Consider the following 25791-nt stretch of genomic DNA (forward strand, 5'->3'; position numbering starts at 1 on the left):
CCCCTCCCCTACGAGTCCCCTCCCTCCCCTGCGAGTCCCCTCCCCTACGAGTCCCCTCCCCTGCGAGTCCCCTCCCCTACGAGTCCCCTCCCCTGCGAGTCCCCTCCCCTGCGAGTCCCCTCCCCTACGAGTCCCCTCCCCTACGAGTCCCCTCCCCTGCGAGTCCCCTCCCCTGCGAGTCCCCTCCCCTACGAGTCCCCTCCCTCCCCTGCGAGTCCCCTCCCCTGCGAGTCCCTCCCCTGCGAGTACCCTCCCCTGCCCTGCGAGTCCCCTCCCCTACGAGTCCCCTCCCCTGCGAGTCCCCTCCCCTGCGAGTCCCCTCCCCTGCGAGTCCCCTCCCCTACGAGTCCCCTCCCTCCCCTGCGAGTCCCCTCCCCTGCGAGTCCCCTCCCCTGCGAGTCCCCTCCCCTGCGAGTCCCCTCCCCTGCGAGTCCCCTCCCCTACGAGTCCCCTCCCCTGCGAGTCCCCTCCCCTGCGAGTCCCCTCCCCTGCGAGTCCCCTCCCCTGCGAGTACCCTCCCCTGCCCTGCGAGTCCCCTCCCCTACGAGTCCCCTCCCTCCCCTGCGAGTCCCCTCCCCTCCCCTGCGAGTCCCCTCCCCTGCGAGTCCCCTCCCTCCCCTGCGAGTCCCCTCCCCTGCGAGTCCCCTCCCCTCCCCTGCGAGTCCCCTCCCCAGGAGTCCCTGCGCGGGGCGGGGCGTGGAGAAGGACGGAGGGGGCGTGTCGCGGCAGCTTGGGGGCGTGGCGAGCGCGCGCGCAGGCGGCGGGGCGGGGCGGGGCGCGTAGGCGGCAGGGGGCGTGTCACGGCGGCATGTGGGGGCGTGGCGAGCGCGCGTTGAGGTGGCGGGGGGCGTGGCGCGTCGGCGGCAGGGGGCGTGTCACGGCGGCGTGAGGGGCCGTCGCGAGCGCGCCCAGGCGGCTTGGCGTAGCATGGTGTGTCCTGGCGGCGGCAGGGGGCGTGGCGCGGCGGGTGAGGAGGCGTGGCGAGCGCGCGCGCAGGCGGCAGGGGGCGTGGCGCGGCGGGTGAGGAGGCGTGGCGAGCGCGCGCGCAGGCGGCAGGGGGCGTGGCGCGGCGGGTGAGGAGGCGTGGCGAGCGCGCGCGCAGGCGGCAGGGGGCGTGGCGCGGCGGCGTGAGGAGCGTGGCGAGCGCGCGCGCAGGCGGCAGGGGGCGTGGCGCGGCGGGTGAGGAGGCGTGGCGAGCGCGGGCGCAGGCGGCAGGGGGCGTGGCGCGGCGGCGTGAGGGGCGTGGCGAGCGCGCTCGCAGGCAGCAGGGGGCGTGGCGCGGCGGCGTGGGGGGCGTGGCGAGCGCGCGCGCTGGCGGCAGGGGGCGTGGCGCGGCGGCGTGGGGGGCGTGGCGAGCGCGCGCGCAGGCGCGGGGCGGGGCGCCGGCGGAAGGTGAGCGGGGCGGGACGCGGGCGGCTCGGGGACCGGCGCGTGGCTGGGGGCGGGGACGTTAGCGGAGTGGGAGTGGGGTGCGGGGCCTGGGCACCCTAGGGCGAGGAGCGGCGGGGTGGCGGTGGGGGCGGGGAAGCGGCTGAGCGGCGGGGAGGCGGGGGCGGGGCGGGGCAGCAGGGCCTGGCGGGCGTGGGGGAGAGGAGGGCGCGGGGTGGGGGCGGGGTGTCCTGCTTGCGGGGCGGGGTGGGGGCGCCCCAGGGCCGACCGGGGCGGGGTGGGGGCGGGGGCGGGGTGGGGGCGCCCCAGGGCCGGCGGGGGCGGAGTGGGGGCGGGGGCGGGGTGGGGGCGCCCCAGGGCCGGCCGGGGCGGGGTGGGGGTGGGGGCGGGGGCCAGGGCACCCCTGGGCCGGCCGGGATGGGGGCGGGGGACGAGCCGAGTGGGGGGGCGGCGGGAGGAGGGGTCCTGGGTCCAGGGCAAGGTTGGGGGTGGGGTGACCTGGATGCGGGTGGGGGGACAGGGGCCCCTAGGGCTAGGCGGGTGGGGGGACCAGGGGACCCCAGGGCTAGGCGGGTGGGGGGACCAGGGGACCCCAGGGCTAGGCGGGTGGGGGGACCAGGGGACCCCAGTGCTAGGCGGGTTGGGGGGACCTGGGGCCCCCAGGGCCAGGCGGGTTGGGGGGACCAGGGACCCCAGGGCTAGGCGGGTTGGGGGGACCTGGGGACCCCAGGGCTAGGCGGGGTGGCGGGGACAGGGGACTCCAGGGCTACTGGGGTGGGGGGACCTGGGGACCCCAGGGCTAGGCGGGGTGGCGGGGACAGGGGACCCCAGGGCTAGGCGGGTGGGGGGACCAGGGGACCCCAGGGCTAAGCGGGTGGGGAGGAAGATGTGAGGTGGGGTGGGGGTGGGGTGGGGGGAACCAGGGGTCCCCAGCGCTAGGCGGGTGGGGGGGACCAGGGGACCCCAGGGCTAGTCGGGTGGGGGGACCAGGGGACCCCAGGGCCAGGCGGGTGGTGGGGACAGGGGACCCCAGGGCTAGTCGGGTGGGGGGACCAGGGGACCCCAGGGCCAGGCGGGTGGCGGGGACAGGGGACCCCAGGGCTAGGCGGGTGGGCGAGGACCCTGGGACCCCAGGGCTAGGCGGGTGGGCGAGGACCCTGGGACCCCAGGGCCAGGCCTGGAGTGGGGGGACCAGGGGACTCCAGGGCAAGATGAGGGGGGAGGAAGATGCTAGGTGGGGTGGGGGTGGGGTGGCGGGGACCAGGGGACCCCTGGGCTAGGAGGGGTGGGGGGGACAGTTAGCTGAGTCAGGGTTGGGGTGACCTGGAGGTGGGGGGAGACCAGGGGACCCCAGGGCTAGGAGGAGTGGGGGGGACAGTTAGCTGAGTCAGGGTTGGGGTGATCTGGAGGTGGGGGGAGACCAGGGGACACCAGGGCCAGGCCTGGAGTGGGGGGGAGACGAACTGAGTCGGGGTGGGGGTGGGGCGCAGGTCGGGGGGACCAGAGGCTACTAGGGCCTGGCGTGGGGTTGGGGGTGACCTGGAGGTTGGGGGGACCAGGGGACCCCAGGGCCAGGGGGGCCGATGGCGAGGAGGGAAGATGAGCTGAGCCCGGGGGTGGGGGTGGGGGTGACCTGGAGGTCGGGAGGGGGGGACAAGGGGACCCCAGGGCCCGGCTTGAGCCGGGAGGGGACACTCTGGGGGCCCACCCCACCCCCGCCCGTCCTGCTCCCTTGGCGGTGGCTTTCGGGCTCCCCCCCAGCGGGGGTCCCTGCTGTCCCCGCGTCTGTCCCCGCGCCGCCCCCGTCCTGGCTCCACAACCCTCCGTGGCTCCCACCTCCCGCGGGGGACAAAACCCACTGTGGGGGGCCCAAGCTTGGGGGGGCCATCAAGGCTCCCCATGTCCCTTCTCCCCCCATGACAGCTTTGGGGACTCGGAACTGGGGGTCCCCGACCCGTGCAACCCCATTCCACCCACACAGCCACAGGTACACACGTGACACGCCCATTTCTCAGATGGGCCCATCGAGGCACGGGGCCGTTCCGCTTTTGTCCCCCAAGGTCCTCCAGAAAGCGCAGGTGCAGGGGAGGCCAGCCTCGAGGCCTCAGCCTCCAGAACACCCCCCCCACCCTGAGACGGAATCGGGGTCCCCTGTGACGCCGGGGAGGTGACAACGGGCACCCGGCTGCCAGGTTGGTGGCCGAGATTCTGGGGGGGGAGGGGTGACAAAGGACCCTGCTGGTCTGGCCCCAAGTCTGTCTTCATCAGGGGCCCGGGGACCCCAGCCGGGGCGGGTGTGTCGCACAGGTGCCCGGAGTGGAGGCCGGGTTGGAGGCCGGCCTCACACACGGAGACCAAGATGCTTGTTGAGGACAGGGCGTCAGGGTGGCCGCCTGGCAGGCTCAGGTGGCTCTGCTTGGTGGCCCTGGTGGCCCCCCTGGTCCCTCTTCAAAGCCTGCTCGCTCGAGGGGGTGGAGGTCTCTGGCCTCCACCTTGCGGCCTCCAGCCTGCGGCCTCACGCCGCGGCCTCCACTCTGCTGACTCGTTCTGGGCTGGGTCGGCTCTCTGTGACCCTGTGACCCAGTGGTGACAACCCCAAATGGCTCCAAGGCATTTCCCGAGGACATCCCCTAGTGGCCCGGCCTCCCTCCCTCCTCAGCCTCATCCCTCCTGGAGCTGCCGCCTCTTGTCCCCTGCCCAGCCTCCCGTGGGAGCCTCCACTCTCCCAGCCCGTCTGTCTGAGCCAGCCAGCGGGTGACAAGTGACACTGGAGCACAGGGGCCTTGCAGGGAGGCCACCGAGGGTCTGGGGACTGGAGTCCCTGCACGGGGTGACCAGGCAGAGACCTGGGGTTGGGGCAGCGCTCAGCAGGGCCTGTCCCCAAGTGGTGGCCGTCTCTGTCCCCAAGTGGTGGCCGTCTCTCTGTCCCCAAGTGGTGGCCGTCTCTGTCCCCAAGTGGTGGCCGTCTCTCTGTCCCTAAGTGGTGGCCGGCTCTGTCCCCAAGTGGTGGCCGTCTCTCTGTCCCCAAGTGGTGGCCGTCTCTGTCCCCAAGTGGTGGCCGGCTCTGTCCCCAAGTGGTGGCCGTCTCTGTCCCCAAGTGGTGGCCGTCTCTCTGTCCCCAAGTGGTGGCCGTCTCTGTCCCCAAGTGGTGGCCGTCTCTGTCCCCAAGTGGTGGCCGTCTCTCTGTCCCCAAGTGGTGGCCGTCTCTGTCCCCAAGTGGTGGCCGTCTCTGTCCCCAAGTGGTGGCCGTCTCTCTGTCCCCAAGTGGTGGCCGTCTCTCTGTCCCCAAGTGGTGGCCGTCTCTGTCCCCAAGTGGTGGCCGTCTCTCTGTCCCCAAGTGGTGGCCGTCTCTCTGTCCCCAAGTGGTGGCTGGGCTCGACCCTCCCTCCCGGGACCTGCCTCGACCTCCCCACTGGGCCAGCACTTGTGTCCCGCCTGGTCACCGCCAGGTGGCCTTTGTCTGCCAGGGGGACACGGACCCCTGTCCCCTGCTGTCCCCAGCCTTCCCTGCCCGCCCTCCTGGCACCACCTCCTGGGGACTTGAGGAGTCTGCCCCGGTTTCGGTTTATTTATTTACTTTTTTGTTTTCATTTTTAGAAGTTTTATATTTTATTTTTGTATTCATTTATTTTTTATTTTCATTTAAAAATGTTTTTAATATTTTAAATTTTATTTATTTTAATTTATTTTTTCATTTTTTAAATTTTGTTTTTTATTTTCATTTAAAAAAGTCTTATTATTTATTTATTTATATTTATTTTTTATTTTCATTTTTAAAATTTTTTATTTTTTATTTATTTTATTTATTTGTGTATTTATTTTTATTTATTTTTTTATTTTCATTTTTAAAATTTTTTATGTGTTTTTTATTTTTATTTATTTATTTTCATTTTTAAATTTTTTTATTTTTATTTTATTTATGTATTTATTTTTACTTATTTTTTTATTTTCATTTTTCAAATTTCTTTTTATTCTTCTTTAATTTTATTTATTTATTTACTTATTTTTACTTATTTTTTTATTTCGGCATGTTATGGGGGTACGGATTTTAAGGTTTCAATAAATGCCCTTTCCCCCCTCCCCCCTAAAAATTTTTTAATGATATATATTTTTTCGGTTTATTTTTTGTGTGTGCCAGTTGCTTAGTTTACTTTGTCATTGAGGCGCGATGTCCCTGTTCTCGGGGTTCGTGTCAGATATTTAGTTTTTTTATTTTATATTTTTTAACACGATTTTAATTTTAGCTGTTTATTTGGAATTTTTTTTTTTTCTTTCTGCTATCATCGGTTCTGGCCTAAAGGGTACATGTTTTTCTCGGGGGAGGGACAGAGTGTCGCGCCCGGAGTGGGCGCCGTGGCGTCAGCCTCGCTCACAGCAGCCTCCAACTCCTGGCCTCCAGCGAGCCTCCTGCCTCAGCCTCCCTTTGAGTACCTGGGACTCCAGGCATGCGCCACCACGCCCGGCTCATTTTTTTCTCTATATATTTTTAGTTGTCCAGCTCATTTCTTTCTATTTTTAGTAGAGACGGGGTCTCGCTCTTGCTAATCAGGCTGGCCTCCAACTCCTGGCCTCCAGCGATCCTCCCGCCTCGGCCTCCCTCCCGAGTAGCTGGGACTACAGGCACGCGCCACCACGCCTGGCTCATTTTTTTTCTCTCTATATATTAGTTGGCCGATTAATTTCTTTCTATTTATAGTAGAGACGGGGTCTCGCTCTTGCTCAGGCTGGCCTCAACCTCCTGACCTCGAGCGATCCTCTCGCCTCGGCCTCCCAGAGTGCTGGGATGACAGCCGTGAGCCACTGCGCCCGGCTAATCATTTTTATATGTTTTTACCTGTCCAGTTAATTTCTCTCTATTTTTAGTAGAGACGGGGTCTTGCTCTTGCTAATCAGGCTGGCCTCCAACTCCTGGCCTCGAGCGATCCTCCCTCCTCGGCCTCCCTGAGTGCTGGGATGCCAGGCGCGAGCCTCCACACCCTGTTGTGCATGGGGGGGAGCAGGAGGAGGCAGGCGCTGAGGTCCGGGTTGAGGCTGGTTCGGCCTCACGAACTGCGTTGCTCTCTGTCCTCCAGGTTGGGCCTCCTCCTCTGAGCTGAGCTGCTCCCAGATGGTCGGCACGGAGACCCGCCAGCGGAGGCCGGACAGCCATGGCCGGCCGGGGGACCCGGGGCTGTCACACCCGCTCGGCTCGGCCGGACCTCCCGCCGCAGCCTCCGAGCCGGGGCCTCCGAGGCCCCCCGAGAGCCCAGTGGAGGCCGCCACAGCCCTGGAGGCTGAGCCTCGCCAGGAGACGGCCTTCTCGATCGGCCTCCAGGTGACCGTGCCCTTCATGTGCGCCGGCCTGGGGCTGGCGTGGGCGGGCGTGCTGCTGAACCGCTTCCAGGTAAGTTGAGTCACAGCGGGACGGGACGCGGGACCCGGGAAGTGGGCACTGTTTAATGTCACCTGGGGTCCCCAATGAGGACCCAGCTGCCTGCCTGGTCCCCGGGGGGGCCCCTCAGAGGCCGCTGTTCCCTGTGTGCTGGGCAGGAGTCAGCCTCCCAGTCCTGGCCTCAAGCCAGCCTCCCGCCTCGGCCTCCCCCCCGGCTCATTTTTTTTTTTTTTTAATTTATTTTATTTCTTTTTTGAGACAAGAGTCTCGCTCTGTCGCCCAGGCTAGAGTGCTGGGGCGTCAGCCTCGCTCACAGCAGCCTCCAACTCCTGGCCTCAAGTGATCCTCCCGCCTCAGCCTCCCTCCCCAGGAGCTGGGACGACAGGCATGCCCCACCGCGCCCGGCTCGTTTTTTTTTTTTCCTGTATTTTTGAAGAATTTCTTTCTTCATTTCTAATTATCAGTAGAGGCGGGGTCTCGCTCTTGCTCAGGCTGGCCTCCAACTCCCGACCTCAAGCGATCCTCCCGCCTCGGCCTCCCTCCCGAGTAGCTGGGACTCCAGGCATGCGCCCCCACGCCCGGCTCGTTTTCTTTCTCTCTATATTCCGAGTGGTCCTCCTCATTTCCTCCGGGTCGGGGTGGTGACCGGGGCTGGCGTCGCCTCCCCGCAGAAGGAGGTGGGAGGGGCCTTTGCCAGCCCTTCTAGAATCTTCCAGACGTTTCTGGAAGAGGCCGTGAGTGCAGCCCTTTCTCCTGCAGCCTCGAGTCCTCCCCCCCCCGCCCGGGACCCCAGACTGGGGGTGACCACGGCGGGCGCGAGTGGCTTCCTTCTTGGGGCCCCCCGACCTTGAGCAGTGACACTTCCCGGGGCCTCCATGGACGGAGGCCGGCTGTCCTCCCTTCCGGGCCTCCGCTCTGTGCCCGAAGGCGGGGGCGGCCGAGGACACGCGGTTGCAGGGGACGGGGACAGGCTGTCCCCACGCCAGCTCCGTGTCCAGCCCGGGCCGGCGTGGGCGGGACTGCCGGGCAGCTGTCAAGGTCGAGGCCGGGACGTTGAGCCTCCGTGGGAGGCCCTGGCGGGACAAGAGGCCACTGTCTCTTCGGGGGGAGGCCGTTGGGGGCCGAGGCTGGCCGAGTCCCCGGCCGTTTTTTTGGCTCCAGGCGGAGGAGGGGGGTCACAGGGCGCTGTTGTTTCCCGCCGGCCTCAGTTGGAGGACGGGCCTCCAAGGGCAGCCTCCCTCCCCCCCGGGGTGAGGCCCGTGGCGGCGGCGGCCTGAGCATGGCGGTCACCCGGCTGCAGCTGGAGCTGAGGTTCCGGGGCCGGAGGCTGCGGGGCGTGCGCTGCCGGCTCACCCGCGGCCCCCGCGGCCTCCGCCCTGAGTCCCTGGTCGCCGTCGCCTGCCAGGTGGCCCTGCCCGTCCTGCTGGCCGGGCTGGGCACGGTGACCGCAGGGCTGCTCATGGAGGCCGTGCAGGTGCGTGCCGGGGAGGCTGGGAGGCCGGGAGGCAGGGAATCAGGGAGGCTGGGAGGCCATTAAGCACGGAGGCAGGGAGGCTGGGAGGCCGGGAGGCAGGGAATCAGGGAGGCTGGGAGGCCATTAAGCACGGAGGCAGGGAGGCTGGGAGGCAGGGAGGCTGGGAGGCCGGGAGGCCGGGAGGCAGGGAATCAGGGAGGCTGGGAGGCCATTAAGCACGGAGGCAGGGAGGCTGGGAGGCCAGGAGGCAGGGAGGCAGGGAATCAGGGAGGCTGGGAGGCCATTAAGCACGGAGACAGGGAGGCTGGGAGGCAGGGAGGCTGGGAGGCCGGGAGGCAGGGAGGCAGGGAATCAGGGAGGCTGGGAGGCCATTAAGCACGGAGACAGGGAGGCTGGGAGGCAGGGAGGCTGGGAGGCCGGGAGGCAGGGAGGCAGGGAATCAGGGAGGCTGGGAGGCCATTAAGCACGGAGGCAGGGAGGCTGGGAGGCCGGGAGGCAGGGAATCAGGGAGGCTGGGAGGCCATTAAGCACGGAGGCAGGGAGGCCGGGAGGCCGGGAGGCCGGGAGGCAGGGAATCAGGAAGGCTGGGAGGCCATTAAGCACGGAGGCAGGGAGGCTGGGAGGCCGGGAGGCAGGGAATCAGGGAGGCTGGGAGGCCATTAAGCACGGAGGCAGGGAGGCTGGGAGGCAGGGAGGCTGGGAGGCCGGGAGGCAGGGAATCAGGGAGGCTGGGAGGCCATTAAGCACGGAGGCAGGGAGGCTGGGAGGCAGGAAGGCAGGGAGGCAGGGAGGCTGGGAGGCCGGGAGGCAGGGAATCAGGGAGGCTGGGAGGCCATTAAGCACGGAGGCAGGGAGGCTGGGAGGCTTGGAGGTTGGGAGGCTGGGAGGTTGGGAGGCAGGGAGGCTGGGAGGCTGAGAGGTTGGGAGGCAGGGAGGCTGGGAGGCCAGGAAGCAGGGAGGCAGGGACGCCAAGAGGCAGGGAGGCCGGGAGGCAGGAAGGCTCAGAGGCCGGGAGGCAGGGAAGCAGGGAGGCAGGGAGACCGGGAGGCAGGGAGGCAGGGAGGCAGGGAGGCTGGGACTCCAGTAAGCAGGGAGGCAGAGAGGCTGGGAGCCTGAGAGGCTGGGAGGCAGGGAGGCTGGGAGGCCAGGAAGCAGGGAGGCAGGGAGGCTGAGAGGCTAGGAGGCAGGGAGGCTGAGAGGGTGGGAGGCAGGGAGGCTGGGAGGCTGCGAGCCTAAGAGGTTGGGAGGCAGGGAGGCTGAGAGGCTGGGAGGCAGGGAGGCTGGGAGGCAGGAAGGCACGGAGGCTGGGAGGCCAGGAAGCAGGGAGGCTGGGAGGCAGGGAGGCTGAGAGGCTGTAAGGCAGGGAGGCCGGGAGGCAGGGAGGCCGGGAGGCAGGGAGACCATAAAGCAGGGAGGCAGGGAGGCTCAGAGGCTGGGAGGCAGGGAGGCAGGGAGACCAGGAAGCAGGGAGGCTGAGAGGCTGGGAGGCAGGTAGGCAGGTAGGCAGGTAGGCAGGGAGGCTGGGAGGCTGGGAGGCAGATAGGCTGGGAGGCAGGGAGGCTGAGAGGCTGGGAGGCAGGGAGGCCAGGAGGCATGGAGGCAGAGAGGCTGGGAGGCAGGGAGGCTGGGAGGCAGGGAGGCTGGGAGGCAGGAAGGACAGGAGGCTGGGAGGCTGAGAGGCAGGGAGGCTGGGAGGCCGGGAGGCAGGGAGGCATGGAAGCAGGGAGGCCGGGAGGCTGGGAGGCAGGAAGGCCAGGAGGCTCGTAGGCTGGGAGGCAGGGCGGCTGAGAGGCAGGGAGGCTGGGAGGCAGGGAGGCTGGGAGGCAGGAAGGCCAGGAGGCTCGTAGGCTGGGAGGCAGGGCGGCTGAGAGGCAGGGAGGCAGGGAGGCTGGGAGGCAGGGAGGCTGGGAGGCAGGGACGCATGGAAGCAGGGAGGCCGGGAAGCCAGGAGGCAGGGAGGCCGGGAGGCAGTGAGGCCAGGAGGCAGGGAGGCTGGGAGGCTGGGGTGGCCTCGGGAACCCCAGCCGGGTCAGGATGGGCACACGCTGGGGGGCGGGGGGGGGGGGACAGCCACCGACACCCTGGGGACACGGGGCACCTCGGTACTGGAGGCCAGCCTCGCCCAGCCGCCGGCCCGGGGGACCTTAAACTGCCTCCTCCGGCGCGTGTGGCCTTGCCCACCAGAATGGGGAGGCCGCCGGACACTCACTGCCTCAGTTTCCCCATTTATAAAATGAAAGCCCATCCCCCCCAGTGCCCAGCGGTGGTCGGGCGGGTCGGAAGACGGAGTCCGTTCGAGTGTGTTGAGGTCCCCGTGGGGAGGCCGCCAGCGCTTGCTGCCTCAGTTTCCCCATCTGTAAAATCCGGATAATGAGAGCCCATCACCCACCCCCACCGCCCAGTGGGGGTCACATGGGAGCCCGTGAGTGTCTTGGTCCCCGTGGGGAGGGACAGGGGCCGACGGCTGCTGCCCCCTCCAGGCGAGGCCGAGCCGGCCTCCAATTCCAGACTCTGCAATGTACAAAAACACGACGTCGCTGGCACGGGGGTCCGGGCCCGGGAGGGGACCAAGGGGTCTCAGTCGGGGACAGGCGTCTGCAGAGAGAGAGGCTCGGGCCTCCCCGCCCCGCTGAGCCCGGCCTCCACTCCGGTCGGGGAGAGATTTTGCCGCTGGGACGCTCGTAGAGTCAGTCAGGAGGTGGAGGCCGGCCTGAGCAAGGGCGAGGCCCCGTCTCTACTGAAAATAGAAAGAAGTTGGCTGGACAACTAGAAATATAGAGACAGACGAGCCGGGCGTGGAGGCGCGTGCCTGCCGTCCCAGCTACTCGGGAGGGAGGCCGAGGCGGGAGGCTCGCTGGAGGCCAAGAGTCGGAGGCCGCTGTGAGCGAGGCCGACGCCACGGCGCTCACTCCGGCCTGGACAACAAAGCGAGACTCGGTCTCAAAAAAAAAAAGGAACGAGCTTCCCGGCAGGCGCTGAGCGCGTCCTCGTCCCGTCCCGGTCTCCCGCCAGCACTGGCCGGTGTTCCTGGGGGTTCGCGACCTGCTGACGCTGGTGCCGCCGCTCGTGGGCCTCAAGGGCAACCTGGAGATGACCCTGGCGTCCCGGCTGTCCACCGCGGTAAGTGCCGTCCCCTCCTGTGCACAGCAGCAGCCTCGCCCTTGCAGAGGCTGGCCTCGCGCCAGCCTCCCGCCTCGGCCTCCCTCCCGGGTAGCTGGGACGACAGGCGTGCGCCACCACGCCCGGCTCGTTTTTTCTTCTATATATTTCTAGTTGTCCAGCTCATGTCTTCTTTTTTTTTTTTTATAGTAGAGATGGGGTCTCGCTCTTGCTCTAGCTGGCCTCGAATTTCTGACCTCGAGCGAGCCTCGAGCCTCAGCCTCCGTCCCAGAGTGCTGAGATTAGAGGCATGCGCCACCATGACCTGGCTAATTTTTTTTCTACACATTTTTAGTCGTCCAGCTCGTTTGTTTCTATTTTATAGTACCGACGGGGTCTCGCTCTTGCTCAGGCTGGCCTCGAACTCCTGGCCTCGAGCGATCCTCCCGCCTCGGCCTCCCTCCCGAGTAGCTGGGCCACTTTGGCGGGCGGGCGGGCGTGGGTGGCAGTCTCTGAAAAGCCAGGCGGTGCTGTTGGGTTCTGGTCCCTCAACAAGGCCGCCCTGTCCCCTCCGGGCCCGGCCTCCGGAGTTCCCAGGGGCCCGGCATGCCCGTCCTCCGGGACTCCCTTCCTAGTTTGGCCTTCACCCCGTTGGTGGTACATGTCCCGGCGACCCTTTGCCCCATGCTCGGCCACCCAGCCTCCAGGCCTGGCCTCTTCAGGCTGACGCAGAGAGGCCCCAGGGAGTGCCACGGGCCTCACGGAGGATTCCAGAAAGGAGACAGGAAGGGTTGACATCCCCAAGGGCGTGGCCTCTCTTGGTAGCCTCTGTTCTCCACGATGCCTCCCCGAAATCCTGGGCCCTGGAGGGTCCTCTCTGGGCTCCTTTTTTTTTTTTCGAGACCGAGTCTCGCTCTGTCGCCCGGGCTGGAGTGAGTGCCGCGGCGTCAGCCTCGCTCACAGCAGCCTCCAACTTTGAGACTCAAGCGATCCTCCCGCCTCAGCCTCCCTCCCAAGTAGCTGGAACTATGGGCATGCGCCACCTCGCCCGGCTCGTTTTTTTTTCTATTTATTTTTAGTTGGCCAATTAATTTCGTTTTATTTATTTTTAGTAGAGACGGGGTCTCGCTCTTGCTCAGGCTGGCCTCTAACTCCTGACCTCGAGCGAGCCTCCTGCCTCGGCCTCCCTCCCGAGTAGCTGGGACCACAGGCACGCGCCACCACGCCCGGCTCATGTTTTCTATATATTTTTTTAGCCGTCCAGCTCATTTCTTTCTATTTTTGTTAGAGACGGGGTCTCGCTCTTGCTCAGGCTGGCCTCCAACTCCTGACCTCGAGCGATCCTCCCGCCTCAGCCTCCCAGAGCGCTGGGATGACAGCCGTGAGCCTCCGAGGCCTGGCCTCAATCACCGTCTTAAGGTGTAAATTGAAATAATAAAAACTCACGAGTTCGAAGTGTGCAGGTGCTGACTTTTGAGGGCTGTGGGTTTGTGAGCAGCTGTGACCACCTTCTTCCCCGTGGAAAGTTCTTGTTTGATCGAGGCCCGGCCTCCCTGACTCCGTTCCGGGTCTGTCTGCTTTAACTTTAATCTCTGTTGCTTAATCTTGCCCTTTGTTAATTTTATTTTTTAAATATATATTTTTTTTATTTTTTATTTCTTTTAATTTTTTATTTTTTTTGAGACAGAGCCTCGCTCTGTCGCCCGGGCTAGAGTGAGCGCCGTGGCGTCAGCCTCGCTCACAGCAGCCTCCACCTCCTGGCCTCCAGCGATCCTCCTGCCTCGGCCTCCCTCCTGAGTAGCTGGGACCACAGGCACGCGCCTCCACGCCCGGCTCATTTTTTCTATATATTTTTAGTTGTCCAGCTCATTTCTTTCTATTTTTAGTAGACACAGGGTCTCGCTCTTGCTGAGGCTGGCCTCGAACTCCTGACCTCAAGCGATCCTCCCACCCTGGCCTCCCAGAGTGCTAGGATGTGAGCCTCCGCGCCCTGTTTTTTTTTTTTTTTTTTAAATATTTTTAATTCTTTTTAAACAATGTGGTTTTTTTTTCTTTTAACTCTTTTATTTATTTTTTTATTTCTTTATTTCATTGTATCCCACCGATTAATCTTGCCCTGATCATGGCCTTAAAAAATATTCTTCGCGGGCCGGGCGTGGTGGCGCACACCTGTCATCCCAGCACTCTGGGAGGCCGAGGAGGGAGGATCGCTCGAGGTCAGGAGTTGGAGGCCAGCCTGAGCAAGAGCGAGACCCCGTCTCTACTAAAAATAGAAATAAATTGATTGGCCAACTAATATACATATATATACACGAAAAAACGAGCCGGGCGTGGAGGCGCATGCCTGTCGTCCCAGCTGCTCGGAGGGAGGCTGAGGTGGGAGGATCGCTCGAGCCCAGGAGTTGGAGGCTGCTATGATCGAGGCTGATGCCACGGCACTCATTCCAGCCTGGGCAAGGCTCTGTCTCCAAATAAATAAAAGGAGGCTCTGTTTCCAAAAAGGAGGCTGTCTCCAAACAAAAAAGAGGCTCTGCCTCCAAAACAAAAAAAAAGGAGGCTCTGTCTCCAAAACAGAAAAGGAGGCTGTGTCTCCAAAAAAAAAAAAAAAGGAGGCTGTGTCTTCAAAACAAAAAGGAGGCTCCGTCTCAAAAAAACAAAAAGGAGGCTCTGTTTCCAAATAAGAAAAGGGAGGCTCTGTCTCCAAAAAAAATGAAGGCTGTGTCTCCAATAACAAAAAAGAGGCTCTGCCTCCAAAACAGAAAAAAAGGAGGCTCTGTGTCCAAATAAAAAAAAGGAGGCTCTGCCTCCAGGAAAAAAAAAAAAAAAGGAGGCTCTGTCTCCTAAAAAATAAGGAGGCTTGTCTCCAAAACAAAAGGAGGCTGTTTCCAAAACTAAAACGGAGGTTCTGTCTCCAAATAAATAAAAGGAGGCTCTGTTTCTAAAAAGAAGGAGGCTCTGTCTCCAAAACAGAAAAGGAGGCTCTGTGTCCAAATAAAAAAAAGGAGGCTCTGTCTCCAAAAAAAATGAGGCTCCAATAACAAAAGAGGAGGCTCTGCCTCCAAAGCAAGAAAAAAGGAGGCTCTGTCTCCAAAAAAAAGAAAGGAGGCTCTGCCTCCAAAACAAAAAAAAGGAGGCTCTGTCTCCAAAAAAGCAAAGCAAAGGCGAGTCCCTGTTGGGAAGTTGGGGGATAGCTAGTTTCGCTGCCGGTGGAGGCCGGCGTGGCGGCGTGTGTGTTTTGGAGGCCGCGGGCCTCGTGACGTGTCCCCGTGTCCCCTTTTGTCTCCCCGAGGCCAACACGGGACAGATCGACGACCCCCGGGAGCAGCTCAAGGTCATCAGCAGCAACCTGGCCCTCATTCAGGTGAGCCTCCTCCCCGGGCCTCCGTGGAGCGGTGGGAAGGGTGGAGGCCGGAGACCGCGTTCCGGACTCCATGTGGAGGACAGCCTGCACCGGTTGGCCTCCACCACACCCCGCTCCTGGGGCCCCGGGTTCCCTCCTGCTGTCCCTGGTCCCTTCTTGACAAGCCGGGTGTCGGGTTTTTTTGTTGTTTTCTGGGGACAGAGTCTCGCTCTGTCGCCCGGGCTGGGGTGAGTGCCGTGGCGTCAGCCTCGCTCACAGCGGCCTCCAACTCCTGGCCTCAAGCGATCCTCCTGCCTCAGCCTCCCTCTGAGTAGCTGGGACTACAGGCATGCGCCTCCACGCCCCGCTCGTTTTTTCTATATATTTTTATTTGGCTGGTTAATTTTTTTCTATTTTTTTTTTTTCTTTAATACAGACGGGGTTTCGCTCTTGCTCAGGCTGGCCTCCAACTCCTGACCTCGAGTGAGCCTCCCGCCTCAGCCTCCCTCCCAAATAGCTGGGACTACAGGCATGCACCTCCACCCCGGCTCATTTCTTCTGTGTATTTTTAGTTGGCCAATTAATTTCTGTCTATTTTTAGTAGAGACGGGGTCTCGCTCTTGCTCAGGCTGGCCTGCAACTCCTGACCTCGAGTGAGCCTCCCACCTCGGCCTCCCTCCCGAGTAGCTGGGACGACAGGCAAGCGCCACCACGCCTGGCTCATTTTTTTTTAATATATATGTTTTTAGTTGTCCAGCTCATTTCTTTCTATACATTTTTTAGCACAGACGGGGTCTCGTTCTTGCTCAGGCTGGTCTTGAACTCCCAACCTCGATCGAGCCTCCAGCCTCGGCCTCCCTCCCAAATAGCTGGGACTACAGGCATGCGCCACCACGCCCGGCTCATTTTTTCTATATATTTTTAGTTATTCAGCTCATTTCTGGTTTTGGTAGAGACGGGGTCTCGCTCTTGCTCAGGCTGGCCTCCAACTCCTGACCTCGAGCAATCCTCCCGCCTCGGCCTCCCAGAGTGTGGGATGACAGGCGTGAGCCATTGTGCTCAGCCTCTGTGCATTTTTCTATTAGGTTTTCTTGTTATTATTATGAGGGATTTATAAACTTCATTATTTATAAACTCCGTCCTGATCTTGTTGCCTCCTCTTGCTTTCGTTCCTAGCAGCTTTGCAATACACATCGAGGCCGGGCGCGGGGGCGCACGCCTGTCGTCCCAGCACTCTGGGAGGCCGAGGCGGGAGGATCGCTCGAGGTTGGGAGTTGGAGGCCAGCCTGAGCAAGAGCGAGACCCTGTCTCTACTATAAATAGAAAGAAATTAATTAGCCAAATAAAAATATATATAGAAAACACGAGCCGGGCGTGGTGGCACATGCCTGTAGTCCCAGCTACTCGGGAGGGAGGCCGAGGTGGGAGGCTCACTCGAGCTCATGAGGTCGAAACCAGCCTGAGCTCAGAGCTCAGGGGGCGTCTGCCACCCCCGTCCCCCTCCCCCCAGTCCTGTCCCCCCTCCCCCGCCCACACACTTCCTGTCCCAGGGCAGCCAGGGGTCAGCTGGGGTCACAGGCTGAAGGCCGGGGTGTGGGCTGGGCGGCAGGGACAGTGACCTGGGCACAGGAGGTCGCACCTGTGCTGACGGGGTCACGCCTGCCGCTGGCGTTGTCACCGTGTGGCCACGTGACCGTCCTGCCTGTCCCCTCCACACCCTGCTGGCTCTTTTGTTTTGTTTTGTTTTGTTTTGTTTTATTTTATTTTATTTTATTTTATTTTATTTTAAGGCAGAGTCTCGCTCTGTCACCCAGGCTGGAGTGAGTGCCGTGGCGTCAGCCTCGCTCACAGCAGCCTCCACCTCCTGGCCTCCAGCGATCCTCCCGCTTCGGCCTCCCTCTGGAGTAGCTGGGACGACAGGCGTGCGCCTCCACCACGCCCGGCTCATTTTTTCTGCATATTTTCAGTTGGCCAATTAATTTCTATTTTTAGTAGAGACGAGGTCTCGCTCTTGCTCAGGCTGGCCTCAAACTCCTGGCCTCAATTGATCCTCCCTCCTCAGCCTCCCAAGTACCTAGGACTACAGGCATGTGTCTTCACGCCCGGCTCATTTTTTTTTTAAGTATATTTTTATTTGGCCAATTAATTTTTCTATTTTTTTTAGCAGAGACAGGGTCTCGCTCTTGCTCAGGCTGGCCTCCAACTCCTGGCCTCCAGCGATCCTCCCTCCTCGGCCTCCCAGAGTGCTGGGATGACAGGCGTGAGCCTCCGCGCCCGGCCTCTAGTTGTTTCTGGATGACGCCAGGCTGGGTTTAACAAGGCTGGAAATCGAAGTGTCACTTCCCCACTGAGTGTGTTTGTCACCAGAGGGTACGCTCGGTCAGGGGCAAAGGGCAAAGGTCGCAATGCACGGCCTCTTCCATTCAGCCGTGCCGTGTCCTGGGCACTCATGACATCAGCTCGTTGTCGGCCGGGACGGCCAAGCCGGGGTCTGTCCCGAGCCAGTGACCACGGGACAATCTACCGCCTGAGACGGCCGGGCGCCCGGGCTCTCGCCTGTCATCCCAGCACTCTGGGAGGCCGAGGCGGGAGGATCACTCGAGGTCAGGAGGTGGAGGCCAGCCTGAGCAAGAGCGAAACCCCGTCTCTACTAAAAAATCAGAAAGAAATTATTTGGACAACTAAAAATTAATATAAAAAACTAGCTAGGTATAGTGGCGCATACCTGTAGTCCCAGCTACTTGGGAGGGAGGCCGAGGCAGGAGGATCGCTCGTGGTCAGGAGTTTGAGGCCAGCCTGAGCAAGAAAAAGCAAGACCCCGTCTCTGCTAAAAATAGAAATAAATTAACCAAATAAATAAAAATAGAAGAAACGACCCGGGCGTGGAGGTGCACGCCTGTAGTCCCAGCTACTCCGGAGGGAGGCCGAAGCGGGAGGATCGCTGGAGGCCAGGAGCTGGAGGCTGCTGGGAGCGGGTAGCCCGGGCGACAGAGTGACACTGTGTCCCACAGAGTAGATGGAGCGGTGGGACGGAAAGGGATCGGGGGGACAGGGCTGGAGGGAGGCGCTGGGGTTCGTTTTTCCTCCCCGGTGTTGAGGCTGAGAGAAAGGAGGCCCAGAGAAAGGAGGCCGAGAGAAAGGAGGCCGAGAGATAGGAGGCCGAGAGGAAGGAGGCCAAGAGATAGGAGGCCGAAAAAAAGGAGGCCGAGAGGAAGGTGGCAGAGAGATAGGAGGCCAAGAGGAAGGTGGCCGAGAGATAGGAGGCCGAGAGAATGGAGGCCGAGAGATAGGAGGCCGAGAGATAGAAGGCCGAGAGGAAGGAGGCGGACAGATAGGAGGCCGAGAGGAAGGAGGCCGAGAGATAGGAGGCCGAGAGGAAGGAGGCCGAGAGATAGGAGGCCAAGAGGAAGGTGGCCGAGAGATAGGAGGCCAAGAGAATGGAGGCCGAGAGATAGGAGGCCGAGAGGAAGGAGGACGAGAGAAAGGAGGCCGAGGCCCTGGGTCCCGCGCAGGACAGGGGGGAGAGACGTCGGTGGCGGGGTCCCTCACCCCTGCGCTGTCGCCCGCAGGTGCAGGCCACCGTGGTGGGGCTGCTGGCGGCCTTGGTGGCCCTCCTCCTGGGCGCGGCCTCCCGAGAGAGGCTGGACCTCGCCCAGGCCGCGCTGCTGTGCGCCAGCAGCGTGGTGACAGCCTTCCTCGCCGCCTTCGCGCTGGGTGAGCCCGCCGCCACACCCCTGCCCCGCTGTCTCTGAGTGTCCCCACCCCTGCCCCGCTGTCCCTGAGTGTCCTCACCCCTGCCCCGCTGTCCCTGAGTGTCCTCACCCCTGCCCCGCTGTCCCTGAGTGTCCCCACCCCTGCCCGCCTGTCCGTGAGTGTCCCCACCCCTGCCCAGCTGTCCCTGAGTGTCCTCACCCCTACCCCGCCTGTCCCTGAGTGTCCCCACCCCTGCCCAGCTGTCCCTGAGTGTCCTCACCCCTGCCCCGCTGTCCCTGAGTGTCCCCACCCCTGCCCCGTCTGTCCCTGAGTGTCCCCACCCCTGCCCAGCTGTCCCTGAGTGTCCTCACCCCTGCCCCGCTGTCTCTGAGTGTCCTCACCCCTGCCCCGCTGTCCCTGAGTGTCCTCACCCCTGCCCCGCCTGTCTCTGAGTGTCCCCACCCCTGCCCCGCCTGTCTCTGAGTGTCCTCACCCCTGCCTGCCTGTCCCTGAGTGTCCCCACCCCTGCCCGCCTGTCCCTGAGTGTCCCCACCCCTGCCCCGCTGTCCCTGAGTGTCCTCACCACTGCCCCGCTGTCCCAAGGTGTCCTCACCCCTGCCCCGCTGACTCTGAGTGTCCTCACCCCTGCCCCGCTGTCCCTGAGTGTCCCCACCCCGGCCCGTCTGTCCCTGAGTGTCCTCACACCTGCCCCGCTGTCCCTGAGTGTCCCCACCCCGGCCCGTCTGTCCCTGAGTATCCTCACCCCTGCCCCGCTGTCTCTGAGTGTCCCCACCCCTGCCCCGCTGTCCCTGAGTGTCCTCACCCCTGCCCGCCTGTCCCTGAGTGTCCCCACCCCTGCCCGCCTGTCCCTGAGTGTCCTCACCCCTGCCCCGCCTGTCCCTGAGTGTCCCCACCCCTGCCCCGCCTGTCCCTGAGTGTCCCCACCCCTGCCCCGCCTGTCCCTGAGTGTCCCCACTCCTGCCCCGCCTGTCTCTGAGTGTCCCCACCCCAGCCCGTCTGTCCCTGAGTGTCCCCACCCCTGCCCCGCCTGTCCCTGAGTGTCCCCACTCCTGCCCCGCCTGTCCCTGAGTGTCCCCACCCCTGCCCCGCTGTCTCTGAGTGTCCTCACCCCTGCCCCGCTGTCCCTGAGTGTCCCCACCCCTGCCCCGCTGTCTCTGAGTGTCCTCACCCCTGCCCCGCTGTCCCTGAGTGTCCCCACCCCTGCCCCGCTGTCTCTGAGTGTCCTCACCCCTGCCCCGCTGTCCCTGAGTGTCCCCACCCCTGCCCCGCCTGTCTCTGAGTGTCCTCACCCCTGCCCGTCTGTCCCTGAGTGTCCTCACCCCTGCCCCGCTGTCCCTGAGTGTCCTAACCCCTGCCCCGCTGTCCCTGAGTGTCCCCACCCCTGCCCCGCCTGTCTCTGAGTGTCCTCACCCCTGCCCCGCTGTCCCTGAGTGTCCCCACCCCTGCCCCGCTGACCCTGAGTGTCCTCACCCCTGCCCCGCTGACCCTGAGTGTCCTCACCCCTGCCCCGCTGTCCCTGAGTGTCCTAACCCCTGCCCCGCTGTCCCTGAGTGTCCCCACCCCTGCCCCGCCTGTCTCTGAGTGTCCTCACCCCTGCCCCGCTGTCCCTGAGTGTCCCCACCCCTGCCCCGCTGACCCTGAGTGTCCCCACCCCTGCCCCGCTGTCTCTGAGTGTCCCCACCCCTGCCCCGCTGACCCTGAGTGTCCTCACCCCTGCCCCGCTGACCCTGAGTGTCCTCACCCCTGCCCCGCTGTCCCTGAGTGTCCTAACCCCTGCCCCGCTGTCCCTGAGTGTCCCCACCCCTGCCCCGCCTGTCTCTGAGTGTCCTCACCCCTGCCCCGCTGTCCCTGAGTGTCCCCACCCCTGCCCCGCTGACCCTGAGTGTCCCCACCCCTGCCCCGCTGTCTCTGAGTGTCCTCACCCCTGCCCGTCTGTCCCTGAGTGTCCTCACCCCTGCCCCGCCTGTCCCTGAGTGTCCCCACCCCTGCCCCGCTGTCTCTGAGTGTCCTCACCCCTGCCCCGCTGTCCCTGAGTGTCCCCACCCCTGCCCCGCTGTCTCTGAGTGTCCTCACCCCTGCCCCGCTGTCTCTGAGTGTCCTCACCCCTGCCCCGCTGTCCCTGAGTGTCCCCACCCCTGCCCCGCTGTCCCTGAGTGTCCCCACCCCTGCCCCGCTGTCCCTGAGTGTCCTCACCCCTACCCCGCCTGTCCCTGAGTGTCCCCACCCCTGCCCCGCTATCCCTGAGTGTCCTCACCCCTGCCCCGCTGTCCCTGAGTGTCCTCATCCCTGCCGCCCTGTCCCTGAGTGTCCCCACCCCTGCCCCGCTGTCCCTGAGTGTCCCCACCCCTGCCCCGCTGTCCATGAGTGTCCCCACCCCTGCCCCGCCTGTCCCTGAGTGTCCCCACCCCGGCCCGTCTGTCCCTGAGTGTCCCCACCCCTGCCCCGCTGTCCCTTAGTGTCCCCACCCCTGCCCCGCTGTCTCTGAGTGTCCCCACCCCTGCCCCGCTGTCCCTGAGTGTCCCCACCCCTGCCCCGCTGTCCATGAGTGTCCCCACCCCGGCCCGTCTGTCCCTGAGTGTCCCCACCCCTGCCCAGCTGTCCCTTAGTGTCCCCACCCCTGCCCCGCTGTCTCTGAGTGTCCCCACCCCTGCCCCGCTGTCCCTGAGTGTCCCCACCCCTGCCCCGCTGTCCCTTAGTGTCCCCACCCCTGCCCCGCTGTCTCTGAGTGTCCCCACCCCTGCCCCGCTGTCCCTGAGTGTCCCCACCCCTGCCCCGCTGTCCCTGAGTGTCCCCACCCCGGCCCGTCTGTCCCTGAGTGTCCCCACCCCTGCCCCGCCTGTCTGAGTGTCCTCACCCCTGCCCCGCTGTCCCTGAGTGTCCTCACCCCTGCCCCGCCTGTCCCTGAGTGTCCCCACCCCTGCCCCGCCTGTCCCTGAGTGTCCCCACCCCTGCCCCGCTGTCCCTGAGTGTCCCCACCCCTGCCCCGCTGTCCCTGAGTGTCCTCACCCCTGCCCCGCTGTCCCTTAGTGTCCCCACCCCGGCCCGTCTGTCCCTGAGTGTCCCCACCCCTGCCCCGCTGTCCCTGAGTGTCCCCACCCCTGCCCCGCTGTCTCTGAGTGTCCTCACCCCTGCCCCGCTGTCCCTGAGTGTCCTCACCCCTGCCCCGCTGTCCCTGAGTGTCCCCACCCCTGCCCCGCTGTCTCTGAGTGTCCTCACCCCTGCCCCGCTGTCCCTGAGTGTTCTCACCCCTGCCCCGCTGTCCCTTAGTGTCCCCACCCCGGCCCGTCTGTCCCTGAGTGTCCCCACCCCTGCCCCGCTGTCCCTGAGTGTCCTCACCCCTGCCCCGCTGTCTCTGAGTGTCCTCACCCCTGCCCCGCTGTCTCTGAGTGTCCTCACCCCTGCCCCGCTGTCCCTGAGTGTCCTCACCCCTGCCCCGCTGTCTCTGAGTGTCCTCACCCCTGCCCCGCTGTCCCTGAATGTCCCCACCCCTGCCCCGCCTGTCCCTGAGTGTCCCCACCCCTGCCCCGCCTGTCCCTGAGTGTCCCCACCCCTGCCCCGCTGTCCCGGAGTGTCCTCACCCCTGCCCCGCTGTCTCTGAGTGTCCTCACCCCTGCCCCGCTTTCCCTGAGTGTCCTCACCCCTGCCCCGCTGTCCCTGAGTGTCCCCACCCCTGCCCCGCTGTCCTTGAGTGTCCTCACCCCTGCCCCGCTGTCCCTGAGTGTCCTAACCCCTGCCCCGCTGTCCCTGAGTGTCCCCACCCCTGCCCCGCTGTCCCTGAGTGTCCTCACCCCTGCCCCGCTGTCCCTGAGTGTCCTCACCCCTGCCCCGCCTGTCCCTGAGTGTCCCCACCCCTGCCCCGCTGTCCCTGAGTGTCCTCACCCCTGCCCCGCCTGTCCCTGAGTGTCCCCACCCCTGCCCCGCTGTCCCTGAGTGTCCTCACCCCTGCCCCGCTGTCCCTGAGTGTCCTCACCCCTGCCCCGCCTGTCCCTGAGTGTCCCCACCCCTGCCCCGCTGTCTCTGAGTGTCCTCACCCCTGCCCCGCTGTCCCTGAGTGTCCCCACCCCTGCCCCGCTGTCCTTGAGTGTCCTCACCCTGCCCCGCTGTCCTTGAGTGTCCCCACCCCTGCCCCGCCTGTCCCCTGAGTGTCCTAACCCCTGCCCCGCTGTCCCTGAGTGTCCCCACCCCTGCCCCGCTGTCCCTGAGTGTCCTCACCCCTGCCCCGCTGTCCCTGAGTGTCCTCACCCTGCCCCGCCTGTCCCTGAGTGTCCCACCCCTGCCCCGCTGTCTCTGAGTGTCCTCACCCCTGCCCCGCTGTCTCTGAGTGTCCCCACCCCTGCCCGCCTGTCTCTGAGTGTCTCACCCCTGCCCCGCTTTCCCTGAGTGTCCTCACCCTGCCCCGCCTGTCCCTGAGTGTCCCCACCCCTGCCCCGCCTGTCCCTGAGTGTCCCCACCCCTGCCCCGCTGTCTCTGAGTGTCCTCACCCCTGCCCCGCTGTCTCTGAGTGTCCCCACCCCTGCCCCGCCTGTCCCTGAGTGTCCCCACCCCTGCCCCGCTGTCCCTGAGTGTCCCCACCCCTGCCCCGCTGTCCCTGAGTGTCCCCACCCCTGCCCCGCTGTCCCTGAGTGTCCTCACCCCTGCCCGCCTGTCCCTGAGTGTCCCCCACCCCTGCCCCGCTGTCTCTGAGTGTCCCCACCCCTGCCCCGCTGTCTCTGAGTGTCCTCACCCCTGCCCGCCTGTCCCTGAGTGTCCCCACCCCTGCCCCACTGTCCCTGAGTGTCCTCACCCCTGCCCCGCCTGTCTCTGAGTGTCCCCACCCCTGCCCCGCATGTCTCTGAGTGTCCCCACCCCTGCCCCGCCTGTCTCTGAGTGTCCTCACCCCTGCCCCGCCTGTCCATGAGTGTCCTCACCCCTGCCCCGCTGTCTCAGAGTGTCCCCACCCCTGCCCCGCCTGTCTCTGAATGTCCTCACCCCTGCCCGCCTGTCCCTGAGTGTCCCCACCCCTGCCCCGCTGTCCCTGAGTGTCCTCACCCCTGCCCCGCCTGTCTCTGAGTGTCCCCACCCCTGCCCGCATGTCTCTGAGTGTCCCCACCCCTGCCCCGCCTGTCTCTGAGTGTCCTCACCCTGCCCCGCCTGTCCATGAGTGTCCTCACCCCTGCCCCGCTGTCTCTGAGTGTCCCCACCCCTGCCCCGCATGTCTCTGAGTGTCCCCCACCCCTGCCCCGCCTGTCTCTGAGTGTCCCCACCCCTGCCCCGCCTGTCCCTGAGTGTCCTCACCCCTGCCCCGCTGTCCCTGAGTGTCCTCACCCCTGCCCGCCTGTCTCTGAGTGTCCCCACCCCTGCCCCGCATGTCTCTGAGTGTCCCCACCCCTGCCCCGCCTGTCCCTTGAGTGTCCTCACCCCTGCCCCGCCTGTCCATGAGTGTCCTCACCCCTGCCCCGCTGTCTCTGAGTGTCCTCACCCCTGCCCCGCTGTCCCTAGGTGTCCTCACCCCTGCCCCGCTGACTCTGAGTGTCCTCACCCCTGCCCCGCTGTCCTCTGAGTGTCCCCACCCCTGCCCCGCCTGTCCCTGAGTGTCCTCACCCCTGCCCCGCTGTCCCTGAGTGTCCTCACCCCTGCCCGCCTGTCTCTGAGTGTCCCCACCCCTGCCCCGCTGTCCCTGAGTGTCCTCACCCCTGCCCCGCCTGTCCCTGAGTGTCCCCACCCCTGCCCGCCTGTCTCTGAGTGTCCTCACCCCTGCCCCGCTGTCCCTGAGTGTCCCCACCCCTGCCCGCCTGTCCCTGAGTGTCCCCACCCCTGCCCCGCTGTCCGTGAGTGTCCCCACCCCTGCCCGCCTGTCCCTGAGTGTCCTCACCCCTGCCCGCCTGTCTCTGAGTGTCCTCACCCCTGCCCCACTCTCCCTGAGTGTCCCCACCCCTGCCCGCCTGTCCCTGAGTGTCCCCACCCCTGTCCCGCTGTCCGTGAGTGTCCCCACCCCTGCCCGCCTGTCCCTGAGTGTCCTCACCCCTGCCCGCCTGTCTCTGAGTGTCCTCACCCCTGCCCCACTCTCCCTGAGTGTCCCCACCCCTGCCCCGCTGTCCTGATGTCCCCACCCCTGCCCCGCCTGTCTCTGAATGTCCTCATCCCTGCCCGCCTGTCCCTGAGTGTCCCCACCCCTGCCCCGCCTGTCCTGAGTGTCCCCACCCCCTGCCCCGCCTGTCTCTGAATGTCCTCATCCCTGCCCGCCTGTCCCTGAGTGTCCCCACCCCTGCCCCACTGTCCCTGAGTGTCCCCACCCCTGCCCCGCTGTCCCTGATGTCCCCACCCCTGCCCCCGCCTGTCCCTGAGTGTCCCCACCCCTGCCCCGCCTGTCTCTGAATGTCCTCATCCCTGCCCGCCTGTCCCTGAGTGTCCCCACCCCTGCCCCGCCTGTCTCTGAGTGTCCCCACCCCTGCCCCGCATGTCTCTGAGTGTCCCCACCCCTGCCCCGCCTGTCCCTGAGTGTCCTCACCCCTGCCCCGCCTGTCCATGAGTGTCCTCACCCCTGCCCCGCTGTCTCTGAGTGTCCCCACCCCTGCCCCGCATGTCTCTGAGTGTCCCCACCCCTGCCCCGCCTGTCTCTGAGTGTCCTCACCCCTGCCCCGCCTGTCCATGAGTGTCCTCACCCCTGCCCCGCTGTCCCTGAGTGTCCCCACCCCTGCCCCGCTGTCCCTGAGTGTCCCCACCCTGCCCCGCTATCCCTGAGTGTCCTCACTCCTGCCCCGCTGTCTCTGAGTGTCCTCACCCCTGCCCCGCTGTCCCTGAGTGTCCTCACCCCTGCCCCGCTGTCCCTGAGTGTCCCCACCCCTGCCCCGCTGTCCCTGAGTGTCCTCACCCCTGCCCCGCTGTCCCTGAGTGTCCCCACCCCTGCCCCGCTATCCCTGAGTGTCCTCACTCCTGCCCCGCTGTCTCTGAGTGTCCCCACCCCTGCCCCGCTGTCCTGAGTGTCCCCACCCCCTGCCCCGCTATCCCTGAGTGTCCTCACTCCTGCCCCGCTGTCTCTGAGTGTCCTCACCCTGCCCCGCTGTCCCTGAGTGTCCCCACCCCTGCCCCGCTATCCCTGAGTGTCCTCACTCCTGCCCCGCTGTCTCTGAGTGTCCTCACCCCTGCCCCGCTATCCCTGAGTGTCCTCACTCCTGCCCCGCTATCCCTGAGTGTCCTCACTCCTGCCCCGCTGTCCATGAGTGTCCTCACCCCTGCCCCGCTATCCCTGAGTGTCCCCACCCCTGCCCCGCTGTCCCTGAGTGTCCCCACCCCTGCCCCGCTATCCCTGAGTGTCCTCACTCCTGCCCCGCTGTCTCTGAGTGTCCTCACCCCTGCCCCGCTGTCCCTGAGTGTCCCTCACCCCTGCCCCGCTGTCCCTGAGTGTCCCCACCCCTGCCCCGCTGT

The 25791-nt window shown here is 64.7% G+C and overlaps 1 protein-coding gene across 1 annotated transcript in view; it reads left to right on the top strand.

The window, feature by feature from the left end:
• Positions 1-3062: 3062 nt before the first annotated feature.
• Positions 3063-25791, top strand: part of SLC41A3 (solute carrier family 41 member 3) — a 48251-nt gene continuing 25522 nt past the window's right edge. Inside the window, exons 1-5 of the mRNA XM_075995955.1 lie at positions 3063-3581; positions 6462-6772; positions 11247-11354; positions 14623-14694; positions 18243-18387. Coding sequence (XP_075852070.1) covers positions 6497-6772; positions 11247-11354; positions 14623-14694; positions 18243-18387 — 601 coding nt within the window. The 5' untranslated portion in view covers positions 3063-3581; positions 6462-6496. The remainder of the gene's footprint in view (positions 3582-6461; positions 6773-11246; positions 11355-14622; positions 14695-18242; positions 18388-25791) is intronic.

Source organism: Microcebus murinus, chromosome 20 (assembly GCF_040939455.1).
Source record: "Microcebus murinus isolate Inina chromosome 20, M.murinus_Inina_mat1.0, whole genome shotgun sequence".
Taxonomy (NCBI): domain Eukaryota; kingdom Metazoa; phylum Chordata; class Mammalia; order Primates; family Cheirogaleidae; genus Microcebus; species Microcebus murinus.